Source organism: Brachyhypopomus gauderio, unplaced genomic scaffold, assembly GCF_052324685.1.
Source record: "Brachyhypopomus gauderio isolate BG-103 unplaced genomic scaffold, BGAUD_0.2 sc47, whole genome shotgun sequence".
Classification (NCBI taxonomy): Eukaryota; Metazoa; Chordata; class Actinopteri; order Gymnotiformes; family Hypopomidae; genus Brachyhypopomus; species Brachyhypopomus gauderio.
Window position 1 is genome coordinate 949,621 of NW_027506873.1, and position 16,723 is coordinate 966,343.

Consider the following 16,723-nt stretch of genomic DNA (forward strand, 5'->3'; position numbering starts at 1 on the left):
TTGGTACCAGCTAATAACAAATAATATAATAATTATTATATACCAGCACAAATATTAACATTTCCTTAACTGAAAAGGTTTCTTGTTTTAACCCAGACTCGTTTAACATTTTTGTGTTTGATAAGACCAAGCATTTGTTGCTGAATATATTTGTGTGTATGGACATAGGTGATACAAATGCAATGCCTAAAAAATCACTACCCATCGGTGTATGGTGAGCAAATACTGGCTGTGAAATACAACTAAACACGTAATTTGGCTACAAAATGACGCTAGCTGACGTTCTTGCACGGCACAGATCTGCAGTTTCAATAACCCTGTTATTAGACTAGCAGTCCAGCAGATGGCACTATTGCTCTGGGTCAGCTGCAGTTTCTTCCAAAGCCATGTTGAAAGGCAGCAACGATGGTCATGGAATAAATTTTCACAGCCCCTTTACTCTTTACTCTCAACACGCCTGGCAAGACAGGGCAGCTTATGGTCTTGACCTTTGACATATGGATCGCTGCTTGATTTCTACTTGGCAATAATGAATCATTTCCATTGTAGCTTATTCTTTATTTAGCAGATCTGCTAAATGCACCATACATGACATAATAAAATATAGATTTATATATTATATGTGGAAAGAAAGGATCACTTGGTACATTTTCTATAATGGACGCAGTTACATTGCAGAAAATATTCAGAAGAAATTCCGCATTTCAGTATTTTGCCACCATATCTGAAGTGAGATCTGGCACAAAACTGGAACTTCCAGGACATGTGATACGAGATTCAGTACCAAGGATTCAGTACCAAGGTAACTAAGATTCCATTGTCTACACCTGCTGAGAGCGCCCAGCTCAGCCTAGTCATATTCAGGCATATTTAGATAAAGAAGAAAAGCCATTTTGCAATAAATCTACAGTCATAACAATTTGTGTATCGTTCCAGCTAGTCAGCATGCAGTAGTTTACTAAAATGTTCCATTTTTGCCTTTAGAAAAGTACGAAACTTGTCTTTTCTAGGCACCAAAAAGAGTAAACAAGTACTCGGATTCACACTTGGAGTAGCTGCAGTAACACCACCAGAGTTGTGCGCGCAGCGTTGCTGTGCAAACATTCTTCAAAGAGCCAATAAAGTTTGCATACATCTTCACCACATGAAGGTCCTCAGTGGCCTCAACATAAAGATCTGCTCTGTTTAATGTTCACTGAAAACTACCTTGAATAATATCACAAGAAAAGATCTGCTCTGCAGAAAGATCTCTGCACACTGCCTTGAACGAAAACACAAGCAATGTGAGCAGTGCTGAGGACCCTCACATGCACAATACAGAATTCCAGCCAATTCTGAAGTGTGACCCATTCCGGTGTGAGGAGTTAATTAGTGCGGGTTGAACATTACTCCTCATACAGCCCATGTCTTCCTATTTCCAGAATAGGCAGAAGGTAACTAATTCTCACTGGGCAGTCCAGTGGACTGGCTCAACGGGACTCGAGGTCTTTATAATTGAGTCTTTTGGAGGAACAAGTCCACCATAAGCGTAACATCACAAAGTCTGTCATTTATCCCAGCCCATTTTCCTAACAGGTTACTTCCCTCTTTTGGCCCTCCCCTTCCTGCCACCCAGCCTGCCCGTGCCAGTGGTGGAGGGCCCAGGCTGTGGTGGGGTGGGGGCGGAGGCGATGTTGATCTGGCCCTCCTGGATCTCCTGCCGGGCCTCAGCCGGCATCTGGTTGATCTGCTGCTGCGTCTCCAGGTAGAACATGATGTCACGCAGCTGCTCCTGCAGCTCGGCAATCTGGACGTCCTTGCGGGCGGCGACCTCCTGACCCTGCCTCTCCTCCTCCTGCAGCTTTGTCTGGAGCTGGAGCTGATTGGCTCTCAGGCACTGGTTCATCTCCTGCTCCTCCCTCAGCTCCAGACCGAGCTTTGCCACCTTGTTATTCAGCTGTGAGCATCTGATGAAGAGGGTCGGTCAAACTGAGCTACTTGGACTTCACGGCATCCACACACACACACACACACACACACACACACACACACACACACACACACACACTTGCTGATTTTAAGGAAACTGAAATTTAGGAAACTTTACTTCTTTTCCATGGTCTGTTTCTCTTTGGCCAATTCGTTCAGTCTAAGCTCCAAGTTGTCACACTTCTCAATGGTCTCCTTGAACTTGGCTTTCATATTGTTGATCTGAAACAAACAATCACATCTCAACTTTTATTAATCATGTATGAAGCTATAGTTGGTCTTCACTAATATTACAGGCTGAGTACTAGACCCTATACCTCTTCTGCAGTTTCTTTTTCCAGATGAACAATTTTATTTTCCCAGTATATTCGCTGAGATTCCAGTTGGCTGGTCAGCAAATAAGAATACTGAGGAGAAAAGGTGGATTTTTTGTGTTTTTTTGTTAGAGTTCATTTACTCTTTAACTAAAATAAAATAGAGTCACCCACAGGCACGCGCACGCATACACACACACACTTCAAGCTGCAGCGCATCTATCTTCTCATTCTGACACACACACACACCTCAAGCTGCAGTGCATCTATCTTCTCATCCTGACACGTGTCGCCGTCGCATTCGTACTGCACCATTTTCCCATCTGTCTTGCTGGCCACCAGCCGGTGCACATAGTTATCTGCTCGCATAAACAAGAATCCGCTACTGGTCACGTCTCTGGAGAATAAACAGGAATCATAGATGTCAACAAACTGGCAGGAGCCACTGAATAGCTGGTGTGCACACCTCCGGCGTAGTCCCAGACGCGCTGGTTGGTCAGCTGCATGGCATAGGTGTGCTGCGTTTCCTCAAAGTGCTTGTAGGCATGGCGGCTGACGTAGCGCCCACAGCCGATGTGACCGCAGATCAGGCAGATCCACAGGTTCTGTAGACAGAGAAAAGAAAAGACACGTGGAGCAAGGACCAGGACGCGAGCGGCCCCGGGCCGGGCCTCGGCTGTTCGAGTGGCAGATTCTGAGGTGAAGCTACCTCTTGTACGCCGCACTCGAAGCACTTGTTCTCCTCGACAGGCTCGGGGGTCTGACAGTATCTGCACACTGGACACCTAGAAAGGCAGAGAAGGCTGTAAGCACTCTTCAGTACACTCAGAAAAGGCAGAAACAAAATCTTTATACTAGCAGTTAGCACTTCTATTATACCTCCTGAAACAATGTTCATCTGCTATGTCAAAGGTCATCTGTTACAAAGGCACAATAGCAGCCTCACCTCCCTAAAAAAAAAAGAAAAACTAGAATGGAGAACTACCCAAAAACCCTTTATTTATTTATAACAATGCCACCCAGAATCATGAGGAAAATGTAAAAAAAAAAAAAAAAAAAAAAAAAAAAAAAAACATGGCTTACACCCTGACAACTTTGCTAACTTCAGGCCAATTTCTAATCTACCTTTTTTGGCCAAAATGTTGCTTCTCAGCTAAATGATCACCTGGAATCAAATGAATAGTTTGAAGTGTTCCAGTCTGGTTTTAGGATGAATCATAGTACAGAAACAGCACTAGTAAAGGTGGTGAATGATCTACTATTAGCTGCTGATCAGGAGATGCTGAATGTGTTGATTTTATTGGATCTTACTGCTGTTTTTGACACGGTTTTCCATAACCTGCTACTTACCAGGCTTGCTACATTGGTTGGCGTGAACAGTACTGCTCCCAATTGGTTCCAATCTTACCTTGCTGATAGGCAGCAGTTTGTTTCGGTTGGGAGATATCAGTCAGATCTGTGTGTGCTGTCCCATGGTGTCCCTGAGGGTTCAGTTCTTGGCCCATTGCTCTTTATACTATACATGCTCCCTCTTGGCAATATAATTAGAAGGCATGGTGTGTTGCCATGAGGCCGAGATATATTATATAGATTTATATATATACACAGTTGTGATCAAATTTATTCAACCCCCAATGCTGCGAAGGGTTTTATGGAATTCAGTGCACATTTGTAATTGTGTTCATAATGAAATCTTACAAGGACTTGTTAAAGAACTAAATGCAACTAAGATAGCATCAATTTTTTTTGTCATAAAGTATTAAATGGCCTTTTTGTGATTTCTTCATTGACACAATTATTCAACCCCTTTACGACTACCACTCCTAAGAACAGAGGTTCATTCCAGTGTTTTCCATCAGGTATTGAAAACATCTGTGGATGTCAACGAACAGCAATCAAGCATGATAAGCACCAATTAGGCAGATTTAAAAGGACTGCGATACTCAGCTCCTTCTAGACATCTACTGGTGTGTTTCCAAGCATGGTGAAGGCAAGAGAATGGTCCCAGAAGACAAGAGAAGAGGTTATTGCTCTTCACAAGAATGGCAATGGATATAAAAAGATTGCGAAGTTGTTAAATATTCCAAGAGACACTATCGGAAGTATCATTCGCAAGTTCAAGTTAAAGGGCACAGTGGAAACGTTACCTGGTCGTGGCAGAAAGAAGATCCTGACCGCGACTGCTGTGCGCTACCTGAAGCGTAATGTGGAGAAAAATCCCCACGTGACTGCTAAGGAACTGAAAAAAGACCTGTCAGATGTGGGCACTGAAGTTTCAGCTCAGACAATAAGGCGCGCACTGCATAACGAAGACCTCCATGCCAGAACGCCCAGACGCACCCCCTTGCTGACTCCAAAGAACAAGAAAAGTCGACTGCAGTATGCCAAAAGTCATGTGGACAAGCCACAAAGGTTTTGGAACAGTGTACTGTGGTCAGATGAAACTAAATTAGAACTGTTTGGGACAATGGACCAGCGCTATGTTTGGAGAAGGAAGAACCAGGCTTATGAACAAAAGAACACCTTGCCTACTGTGAAGCATGGCGGGGGGTCAATTATGCTTTGGGGCTGTTTTGCTTCTAATGGTACAGGAAAGCTTCAACGTGTGCAGGGTACCATGAATTCCCTTCAGTACCAAGAGATCTTGGAGGAAAATGTGATGGAGTCAGTCACAAACCTGCGGCTTGGGAGACGTTGGACCTTCCAACAGGACAATGATCCGAAGCACACATCCAAGTCCACTAGAGCATGGTTGAACATGAAAGGCTGGAACATTCTAGAGTGGCCATCGCAATCACCAGACTTAAATCCAATTGAGAACCTCTGGTGGGACCTAAAGAAGGCAGTTGCAGTGCGCAAGCCTAAGAATGTGACTGAACTGGAGGCTTTTGCCCATGAAGAATGGGCTAAGATACCCATAGGTCGCTGCAAGACACTTGTGTCAAGCTATGCTTCACGCTTGAAAGCTGTCATAACTGGAAAAGGATGTTGTACTAAGTACTAAAAAATAATGTCACTAGGGGGTTGAATAAAACTGATAATGATGTGAGCACAGTAAAGACATTTGTGGTTATTCCATCATAAATATTATGTTATGTTTGTCTAATTTATAAGTGCCTCTTTGATATAATTGTAAATAAGATGACTGAAATGATCAAAATCAATGTCAAACTGGCCAAAACACTTTATTTCAGTGGGGGTTGAATAAATTTGATCACAACTGTATATCTTCTATCACCTCAAGAACATCTCAAGGATCCACCCAAATTTTTCTGCTGCTGAGACCATTATACACGCATTTGTAACATCTCGTATTGATTACTGTAATGCAGTATTACATGGTCTCCCCAATCGGCTGTTAAACAGGCTGCAGTATGTCCAAAACGCTGCAGCCTGGGTATTGACCCATAAAAGATCTCGGGAACACATTACACCAGTGTTGAGGTATCTTCACTGGCTCCCAGTACAGTTGTGAGTCCAGTATAAAATACTGGTAGTTGTTTCTAAATATCTTCATGGCCTTGCCCCCACTTACCTGACTAGTCTCTTAGAGAATTATATTCCGACACGCACATTTTACGCTCCTCTAACTCACATCTAACAGTTCCATCTGCACTAATGCGTCCTCTAGGTGGCAGAGCTTTTAGTGTCTCTGGTCCTAAACTCTGGAATGTTCTCCCATTACAGTTACATTCCTGTCAGTCATTAACGTTGTTCAAAATCAGTCTGAAAACTCATCTAGATCAGCTAGCATATAAGTGAGCAATCATTTGTTTAATCATTGTTTAGTAATTATTATTATATAACATTTTTATTATTTTGTTTTATTGTATATTTTATATTTTTATTTTACTTTTCAGACAGTTGTTTTATATCTGACAGTATTATCCATTTTCATTTACATCCACTTTACCATTTTATGCTGATGAAATTCAGTTTTTTTTGTTGTGTTTTTTTTGTACAGTGACCTTGGGTCTCAAGAAAGGCGCTTTATAAATAAAATGTATTATTATTATTATTATTATTATTAACCGTGGTGAGCATAAACAAACAGATGTTCAAACAGTAAACGGTGTGTCATTTCTCAAAGCAGCGTCAGTAATGCAAAAGGACAAGAACGGACACGACAGACCCAATTCGGTGAGCTCAGAACCTGGAAAGGGGGGGAATCTTGTCCGTCATTCCGTAACAGCACGCAAAACTGCATGGTGCTGTCACGACTGCATGTGACACAAGCGAGCGCGGTTTAGCGTTGAAGGCACTCACGAGGCATCCTCCCAGCGCTGCAGACACTGGCTGTGGAAGCTGTGGTTGCACAGGGTGGTGAGCACGCCGTTCACAGACTCGTCCATGCGCTCCAGACACACTGTGCACTTGGGCAGCTCCGTCAGATCCATCACGGGAAGACTGGCCCCCTGCAGAGCACACCGAGGGCAGAGATTTCCTGATTACAATAACTGCAGTCCTTAGACTGTTCAAAATGGAGACATGGCCAAAAACATTGGTACCCTTTGATTTCACTATGTGTTTAAATTAAAAACATCTTTTACTATACAAGTGTGTCTTTGTATTCGCTGGAACAAAACCTAAATGTTGTGAAAATAAAGTATATAATGAGGTAAATAATATTCTAATATCGCTTGAGCAAAATTATTGGTATGTTTTGAAGGTTGTGAAAAATTGCACTATTTTAAGCAGACTGTTCTGGTTATTTTGTGTTTTCAATCTTATACTCATTCACGCAGCCAGTTAGCAATATCAAGATGCATAAGGCCTCGTAGGACTTATCAGGATGTGGTAACATCAGGATGTGGTTTCAAGATTGAAATTGACCCAAGACTTAATAGACATTATTTGAATGATCAAGAAATGACAGAAGAACCTTGGAGAAACATCCAAGCAGTTCTTCAAGCTCAAGGCTCAAGAGTTTGAAGTCATCTATCAGTGTCTGGATGAATGTGGGCTCCATGGATATTCAACCCAAGAGGAAGCCACAGTCTTTCTGAGAGAATAAATGTTGATATGGGTGAGAATCAATGATGTTTTGGGGTTGTGTCACTCCTTCAGGTGCAGGGAGCCCCAAGACTGTGTGTAACATAAGTCATATGATCAAGTGGTTCTGAAGCTGAACACACCCCCGGTGTCACTCCTCCAGTACGAATACACATGCATCAAAAAGGCACCCAAGAGAAGCTAAGAAGAATATACAAGACCACCATGATGTGGCCTGCTGGGAGTCCCATGGAGCACTTGTGTAAGTTGCAACTGGTTGACAATACCCCTCAAACCTGAGAGACTGGAGCAGTTTGGACTAGAATATAGACATCTTGTTCAGAATAATTGCTAAATATTTACCGCAGTCACTGCCTCCATAGGCTGTCCTACAAAATTTTTAGTTCAGATACCAATAATTTTGTTAATGCCATTTTCAGTTGTTTTATTACTTATTGTTCTACAAAGTAACTTTGGAATCAGTATTCTAAAGTTTCTGTTCTATTCAGTGTGAAAGGAAGAATAATTGAGTTTAACAAAAGTAGAAGGTACCAATATTTTTGGCCACATTTACATTTACAGCATTTAGCAGACGCTCTTATCCAGAGCGACTTAAAAAAGTGCTAAGTAAGGGTAAGGGAGTAAGGGAGCTAAGCAGGGGGCCACTTACTTACATCTACAACCCCTAGCAAACAGTATGGAATCACCAGTCTGGGATGTGCACTCATTCATACATTTTATTCTGTGGAACAAACTCAGATCAAAAACATGATGCAGTAATAAGCTCATTCCAAAGTGCAACTTGTTGGCTTTCAGAAACACAATAAAAAATAAATAAAATTGTGGAAACAAAATGTTACTTTTATTGAGCAAGCACAGGGAAAAAATATGGAATCACTCAAATTGGAGGTAGAAAATAAGGACACACCCAGTCAATTTCCTTTCCCTAAATGGACACCTGCCTCAGATTAGATCTGCTCGTTAGTCTGCAGGTAAAAACACCTGCAGTCATGACACCTTGGAGGGCTGCTGGACGAAGTGGAGTGGCAAGAACCACGACTCCAACAAGAGAAACAAAAGAGAGGAGTGTGAAACTTCTTGAAGAAGGTAACTCTTCACGCATGGTTGCTAAAGATGTGGGCTGTTCACAGCCAGCTGTATCCAAGATATGAACCAAATACAAACAGCATAGAGTGGTTGTTAAAGCCAAGCATACTGGTAGACCAAGAAACACCTCAAAGCATCAAGACAAAGAACTTAAGGCCATTTGTCTTGAAAACTGAAAAAGTTCAACTAAACAGATGCATTAAAGTTGAGCATTACGCTGTCCAGTTTTTTTTGGGGGGGGGGGGGGAGTGGCAAATTTCGGGCATGTCATCGTTGCTCCGGTCGATAAACGTGTCGCTGCTGCTATCTGTTTATTGTTGCCATGGAGGCAATCCCCAGCCTCGTCTTGAGATCGCGGTGCGCGATTTCAAAATAAGAGCGGATAGCGCGATTGAGAAAAAAAAATAATAATAACTTTTCAAAACAGCTCGCGGTCCAGAAATAGATGTCCATGGGCTCTATATGTTGGAATTAAGCAGTCTTCCATTTCTCGTTTACAGCTTGTTCAAAACTCTGCCGCTCGTTTATTGACCAGCACACGTAAATCTGAGCACATTACACCTGTTCTTTCATCTTTGCACTGGCTCCCGGTTCAGTTTAGAATACAGTTTAAACTGCTGCTCTTTGTTTTTAAAGCTTTGAATGACCTTGCACCACCATATACCACAGAACTTGTACAAATCCATTAGAGGTGTGCCAAAAAATCGATTCATATATCAAAAATCGATTCTCATTTACTACGATTCAGAATCGATTTTAAGTCATGGTGAAGTCTCGCGTTACATAATTACAAAATTACGCGAGACTTTACGCAGAAGGTTCTGGGACACACTCATGCGCGGAAAAGGTTCAAAACAGATGGAGGAAAGAGATATTCAACCTGTCCCGTCTTCATTTAAGGCAAAAATATGGGTTCATTTTGGTTTTTACCGAATGCCGGGGAAGACCGAACTGGACACAATGTAGCTCGTGTGCAAGGCTTGTGTAACGCGGTGAGCACGGGAACGTACACACCACGTGAAATAAGGGTGGACCCAAGGGTGGACCCAAGTGCCGGCTCGCAAGAGCAAGACGTTTGATACTTGTCAAATGTATTAGCGAGAGGGAAACGCGCACAGCGACCCAGAACAACAAACAAAACAACACGGAAGACTCAATTTTTTTGACATTGTAAATTTCTAATTTTACCTTATGGTTTTATGATTTTGTTTTGTTAAGCACTTTGGTCAATGCAAGGCATTGTTGGAAGGTGCTATATAAATAAAATTTTATTTGATTTGACATTCAGTCCAGGGTTCCCACACCTTGGTTAACATAAAATTCAAGGACCTTTCAATGACTTTCCAGGACCAACTTCCTCAAATTCAAGGACAGCACCTGCCAGCATTTACCTACTCTTACCCCTGAATATGTTATCAAAAAACGATGTTAATACAACGCAAATTCAAAAGACAATGTCATTTCAAGCCATGCATCCTGAAATTTTCTGTGCATTTCTGGGCAATTTAGCAATGCACCTGTGAGAAGGTGACATTCACGTAAAGCGGCTACACATACGTTAACTACATACAGGAAACACTAGCTTTTGGTGCTGAACAAACAAACAAACTTCTCTACAGGAGAATGACCAAACTTTTGCAAAGTAAAAGTCAGCATAGGCCCTGTAGAATCAAAGTAATTTTAAATGAACTTGTGACACGTTGACAGTAGACAAATAATAATAATACACATATGTATAAACATATACAGTAGGCTACATACATAAACAGAGGAGCAAAGCCATATGAGATTAGAACTATAGATTTCTAGAGAAATCTGGTGTGAGATGATTCTAGTATTTTCTAAGTTTTTTAATCTACTTAATGAAGAGTAATATGAATTTACTTCATTCATAAAGAGAAAAAAAGGCTTTTAACCACTCCACTTACTGTAGGGAATGTGGTATTTTGCTAAAAGTATGATTACATTTATGGCATCAGAGAAATCCAAACTTAAGTTTTCCGCATAAAGTAAAATGGTATCAAAAGAAAGAATGTTAAGTTTGAGATTAATCCCGTTTCAAAAACTTTGTGAATATTGACATGAAAACAAATGCTCCTGGAATTCCTCTTCTGACTTACAAAAGGTACATGAATCCTCAACTTCTTTCAAGAAACATGGCTACAGGATATATCTTATATATTATTTTGAAATGAGTCTCTTTTACTTTAGAAGATATGGGCCATTTGACAAGCCATTGTGGTTTTATAATTTGTATCAGGATGTTTCTTGAAAGAATATCTATTATATATTTTGTCTCATACCAAAATAATCTTATTACACTTGAAGTCAACTAAGTTACAATCATTCATTTTTAACATGGGCATAGAAACAGTCAACTCTGAATATAAAATGACATTTTTGATTAATTGAATCAATGCTAAAGGAATCACTTTGCAGACTTTCTTAAATCTTTATAACAACTATCATGTGAGATCATATTTTTCAACAAAAGGATGAGAAGTTTAAAACATCATGACAATCTTTTTCATAGCAATCTTTTCTAAATATTGAATTCCTACCAACTGTGCCCTATTATTCCTTGACTGGGGTCTTCATCCATGTGAAATTTCAAACCCCCTAAAAATATTCAAGGACCTTCAAGGACAGCTGTCTTTTATGCCTGTTTTCAAAAACTTTCCAGGGCCTTGAACTTATTTTTTCAGATTCACAAACTTTCAAGGATTTCAAGGACCCGTGGGAACCCTGTCAGTCAATGTCATGGCCTGCAAGTAGTCAAGTCATGTTATTTATTTCTTTTAGTGTTTCTGAAAGCCAACAAGTTGCACTTTGGAATGAGCTTATTATTGCATCATGTAAAATAAAATCTCTGAATGAGTGCTCATCCAAGACTAGTGATTCCATACTTTTAACCAGGGGTTGTATAAGTATTTAACCAGGGGTTGTATAAGTATTTAACCAGGGGTTGTATAAGTAGTTAACCAGGGGTTGTATAAGTATTTAACCAGGGGTTGTATAAGTATTTAACCTGAATGTGAGATCCAAACAATTCAGTACTTTTAGGGACAGACATTACAGGTAATAACACCAACACTGTATGTGATGTTAGTCAGAAATAAAACTGAAGGTGAAAATGCTCATAATGCAATGCAGACACTTTAAGGGTGAGAATGACTAATTTCTGACATTTCACAAACATGTTTTCATTTTCATGTACACACGCACACAAAGTGAAGACCAATTCGGGACCATGAGAATTCCATACTGTCAGTGTGCCGATAGTCAAACTTAATATCTAGGTGAATATTTAGGCCAATACGTTAAAATTTTTTAGGTTAAACCTTCAGATATGTTAGCAGATATCTGAAATGGCTTAAGCACTAACCAATTGCAGGGACAGACTTCCTTCTAAAATGCAGTTCTCAGGGGAACCCAATGAAGCACTAATCTGGTCATGTATCAACATTTAGGGCAGATGCACCATCACGAGTAGGTGTGGCCTGCTGGAGCTTTAAATATGCAGTAAAGAAATGAGGTCACCAATGCTGTATCGACATACCTCTTCTGACTTGATCACCTCGGCCCTCTCCACGTAGACTAGCTGGCAGACGGCGTCCTCGATAGAGTTGAACTGCCGGCCATTACAGGCTGTGTAAAAGCTGTCGGCGTCAGCCTGCAATAAGATGAGTAGAGCGCATGGGCACATAGCACCAGCATGAGCAGAAACCACTCAGATGGTTGACACCTATCCTTACAGTTTCAGCTTTTATCTAAGACATTATCCATCACAACGTTAGCAAAGAGTACACAGACACTGGGGGCGGAGTGATATGGGGGTGGGGGAGGGGCGGAGTGATGCGTGGCGGGGTGGAGCAGGGGTGACGCGGGGCAGAGTGGGGCGGGGTGATGTGGGTGATGCGGGGGGCGGGGGTGATGTGGGTGGGGCGGGAGCAGGGGTGATGCGGGGGCGGGGTGGGGGTGATGTGGGTGGGGCGGGAGCAGGGGTGATGCGGGGGGCGGGGGGTGATGTGGGTGGGGCGGGAGCAGGGGTGATGCGGGGGGCGGGGTGGGGCGGGGGTGATGTGGGTGGGGCGGGAGCAGGGTAATGCAGGATCAGGGTGGGGCGGGGGCGGGTGATGGGGGTGGGGCGGGAGCAGGGTAATGCAGGATCAGGGTGGGGCGGGGGGTGATGCGGGGGGCGGGGTGGGGCGGGGGTGATGCGGGGGCGGGGTGATGTGGGTGATGCGGGGGGCGGGGTGATGTGGGTGGGGCGGGAGCAGGGTAATGCAGGATCAGGGTGGGGCGGGGGGTGATGCGGGGGTGGGGCGGGGGCAGGGTAATGCGGGGGCGGGGTGATGTGGGTGGGGCGGGAGCAGGGTAATGCAGGATCAGGGTGGGGCGAGGTCTCACCTGGGTGCTGAACTTGATGAGCACCATGTACTGGTTGGGTGTGGAGTCCCGGATGATCTTCATGTGCTCCATAACGTCATTGAAGGGCGCCACGAACTTCATGAGGTCATGGCTGGTCATGGTCGTCGGCACGGTCAGCACACACAGCATGGCGCTGCGTCGCACCTCCTCGGTCAGCGAGGTCATCTTGCTGTGCCAGAAGGCGAGGAGAAAACACATTTGCGTGAGGTGCCTGCTGGTAGGTGGAACCGAGGGCCGGTGGATCACACAACCCATCCTTACAATCACCGCTGCATACTGTACTCTGAAGAACAATGTTATGTGTTATGTACAGTGCAGTTCATTAGTAAGTTTACTGTGATCCAGCTTTAGCAGTGGTACAGTGATGAACTCTAGGACATCACATTCAAAATGATGAGGAAAAAGAACAAAAGGCCAGCTTTAAACTGAGAAGATGTAATCCTACATTGAGATAAAAATAAATAGGAATCACAAACCTATAATCCAGCGTCTTTTTATAAATTGTATCAAGACTAAAGGGAAGATTAGCTGCATCCCTGGATAGCTGGGCTAACAGGATGTTGATGACTACCCTGGCAAGCTGGCTGTGCATGACCAGTGTTGAACTGAAAGGTCAAGACAGCGCTGGTGTTTACATATGACCAGTGTTGAACTGAAAGGTCAAGACAGCGCTGGTGTTTACATCTGACCAGTGTTGAACTGAAAGGTCAAGACAGCGCTGGTGTTTACATATGACCAGTGTTGAACTGAAAGGTCAAGACAGCGCTGGTGTTTACATCTGACCAGTGTTGAACTGAAAGGTCAAGACAGCGCTGGTGTTTACATATGACCAGTGTTGAACTGAAAGGTCAAGACAGCGCTGGTGTTTACATCTGACCAGTGTTGAACTGAAAGGTCAAGACAGCGCTGGTGTTTACATCTGACCAGTGTTGAACTGAAAGGTCAAGACAGCGCTGGTGTTTACATATGACCAGTGTTGAACTGAAAGGTCAAGACAGCGCTGGTGTTTACATCTGACCAGTGTTGAACTGAAAAGTCAAGACAGCACTGGTGTTTACATATGACCAGTGTTGAACTGAAAGGTCAAGACAGCGCTGGTGTTTACATATGACCAGTGTTGAACTGAAAGGTCAAGACAACGCTGGTGTTTACATATGACCAGTGTTGAACTGAAAGGTCAAGACAGCGCTGGTGTTTACATCTGGAGTCTTCTGTTGTTATACACCTTACAGCCGGACAATAACATGAACACAGGACTAAAGCCATTCTTAAGTTTTTTCAAGGACAAAGAGTGCAATGTTCTAGTCCATCCATGAGAATCACCTGATGAGAAACCCACTGAGTACACATTTCATTTAGTGAAGGGAAGATCAGTGATGAAAAGGCCCTTTTAAAGAGGCAGGAACTGAAAATGGCAGTGAAATGGGCCTTGCAGAGGACGACTGGGGAAGGTAACCAAGAAAACTTCTAACCAACTACACATGCAACCAAGTAGCTACAAATTATGTTTAATGGTCTAATTTCTAACAGACTACACTGTAGGTGCTAATTCCAGTTCAGTAGACAGAGAGGATTTGTGTCAAAGGCACCAAAGTATGTTGTTCTATATAAATAAAAACAGCAGCTTTTGTGGTGTTCTCACTTCGTCTTGTAGAGGTGCATGATGCCATGGACGATCTCCACTGATGGGTTCCCACTGAAGAAGGATATCTGGTCTGGAAGCTGCTTGGGGGGCGAGGAAGACTCTGGGTCTCCATCCTTCATCCCACTGTTGCCATCCTCGCTGGACTCAAGTGCTTGCTTCTCATCAGCTCCATCTACAAATGTAATATCCGTGGGATTATGCGATGGATTATAATATGAATTATAAATATTCTAAATCGGCAGTTGCATGTACTCTCCTCAGTGTTTCTATAGAAAGACTTCAGAGTATCATTCAAAATCAGGAGCAGTTCTAACCTGGGCTGGGCGCAAAGGTCTCAATTACCATGTCTGACATGGCTCTGCTGCCAATATGCTGATGGAGGACAGCTGCCTTCTCCAGCTCGGTCTTGCCCCCCAAAGCAATCTTGGCAGAAGCCAGGGCTTTCTCTCTCATCTGCTCTTCTGACATATCCTCATCTGCAGGTAAATGGACAGGGAGTAGGTCGAATTTGACATAATAGTCAGGATTTCAAACATGAGATCCGTGGTGTTCGCAACGTCACGTACAGTCAGCAAAATGCTTTGTCACTTTGTAGCAAAACGGGAGAATATGAGCCGCGTGAGCGCGGACGGGTAATTACCGTCGGACCTCAGAGACCGACCTCTTACAACAATAAAAGTTCACGAAGACAGCTAACGAATTCATTTCTCTTGACACGTACCGAAACAAACACAACCTGGTAAATGTTTATATGTGACGTAACTTTGGTCATTGAAATAAACGACAGTCATTCGACACCGAACATAACCCAGCTAGTCTCGATCTTCGTATTGAGCGTTTTATCTTACCGGCGCAATATTGGAAGTCTTGGGGCATAAGAGACTGGTCTGCTAGCTCCAGACGGATCACAACTAGTGACACGCTCATGTGTTAACCTGGCAGCTAGCGGCCTAGCTAATCGGAACTTAGATTTTTGATAACAGCAGAAAAGCACAACAAAGCTGTAGCCTGGTCCAACATATACAGGAATAAGTGAAATAGAATGACAACGTGCAAGATTATTTTACCACCATTTGCGAGACACGTTATCAGAGTTTATATATAAATATCTGCATTACTGTAGAACTCAGGAATTTGTAAAAAAATTAATAAATAAATTTGGGTAAGCGTGACAAATAAATATCGTTAAAGCGTGAAATGTCAGCAATCATTTCCGGGTAAAGATTAAAACAAGGTACTTATATCAAAATAAAAGCCGAAACTGTGTTATGGCGTTTTCACACTATTCCCAAATACTTCCGAGTACGCATCCAGGACCGATTATGGGCTCGTCTAGGTCAACGGCTGGTCAATCGCTGGTTTTCTTTTACACCGAGGATTGGTAGTGCAGTTTTATGTGTTTTATTTCTGAGCGCAGGTTTGCAAAATTTTTGACACTAGGATTTTGTTTTATTATTTACTTTTACATACACTCAACCTGTGAAGAACAGCACATTTTGGACACATGGCATTTCAACGTACAAAATGAACCTGAAGAGTGAAGCGATTAGTCAAAGAAGTCAAGTTACAAAATTAACGTATCGGGCAACTACACACGCGACACCTGTTGTGGATAGCTTTGTATCTATGCATTTATTACTATAAATTTATTGTTGTTGTTGTTGTTGTTGTTGTTGCAATGCTCCTGCAGAACAAAAGTTGCAGAACTCCGTTCTGAGGGTCCTTGTCCATACCAGACTATGGGATCATTTAATTTCAATATTCAAACCCTTACATTGGTTGCTCATTTAGCTCCATATACAATATAAAGCACTTCTGTTGGTTTTTAAAGTTTTACATGATTAGGCGCCTTCTTGTGTTGCTGCTCTCCTTCACCCACCTTCATTTATGCTCTTCCCCGATTTCACCCTTACCCTAGGCCCTAGGCCCTTGTCTTACCCTAAGCCCTAGGCCCTTGTCTTACCCTAGGCCCTAGGCCCTTGTCTTACCCTAGGCCCTTGTCTTACCCTAGGCCCTAGGCCCTTGTCTTACCCTAGGCCCTGTGCCCTTGTCTTACCCTAGGCCCTGTGCCCTTGTCTTACCCTAGGCCCTAGGCCCTTGTCTTACCCTAGGCCCTAGGCCCTTGTCTTACCCTAGGCCCTGTGCCGTGGCACACAGGGCTCGTGTACGAGGTGCTCTGGAACACTATCACACCTCACCTGCACAACTGTACATCCCCCATATTTTAAAAGGCTGCTGAATCCCCACCTGTTTCAGCTTGGGTTCG

The 16,723-nt window shown here is 43.0% G+C and overlaps 1 protein-coding gene across 1 annotated transcript; it reads right to left on the reverse strand.

Moving 5' to 3' along the window:
• Positions 1-543: 543 nt before the first annotated feature.
• On the reverse strand, positions 544-15,681 carry brap (BRCA1 associated protein). Its single transcript, XM_076986681.1, has 12 exons — positions 15,306-15,681; positions 14,772-14,933; positions 14,455-14,629; positions 12,792-12,981; positions 11,941-12,054; positions 6,549-6,697; positions 2,992-3,067; positions 2,749-2,887; positions 2,532-2,641; positions 2,286-2,375; positions 2,087-2,190; positions 544-1,946 (listed from the first exon to the last, which is right to left on the reverse strand). The coding sequence occupies exons 1-12, from the start codon at positions 15,382-15,384 to the stop codon at positions 1,577-1,579; spliced, it is 1,758 nt and encodes a 585-aa protein (XP_076842796.1). The 5' UTR covers positions 15,385-15,681; the 3' UTR covers positions 544-1,576.
• Positions 15,682-16,723: the final 1,042 nt, after the last annotated feature.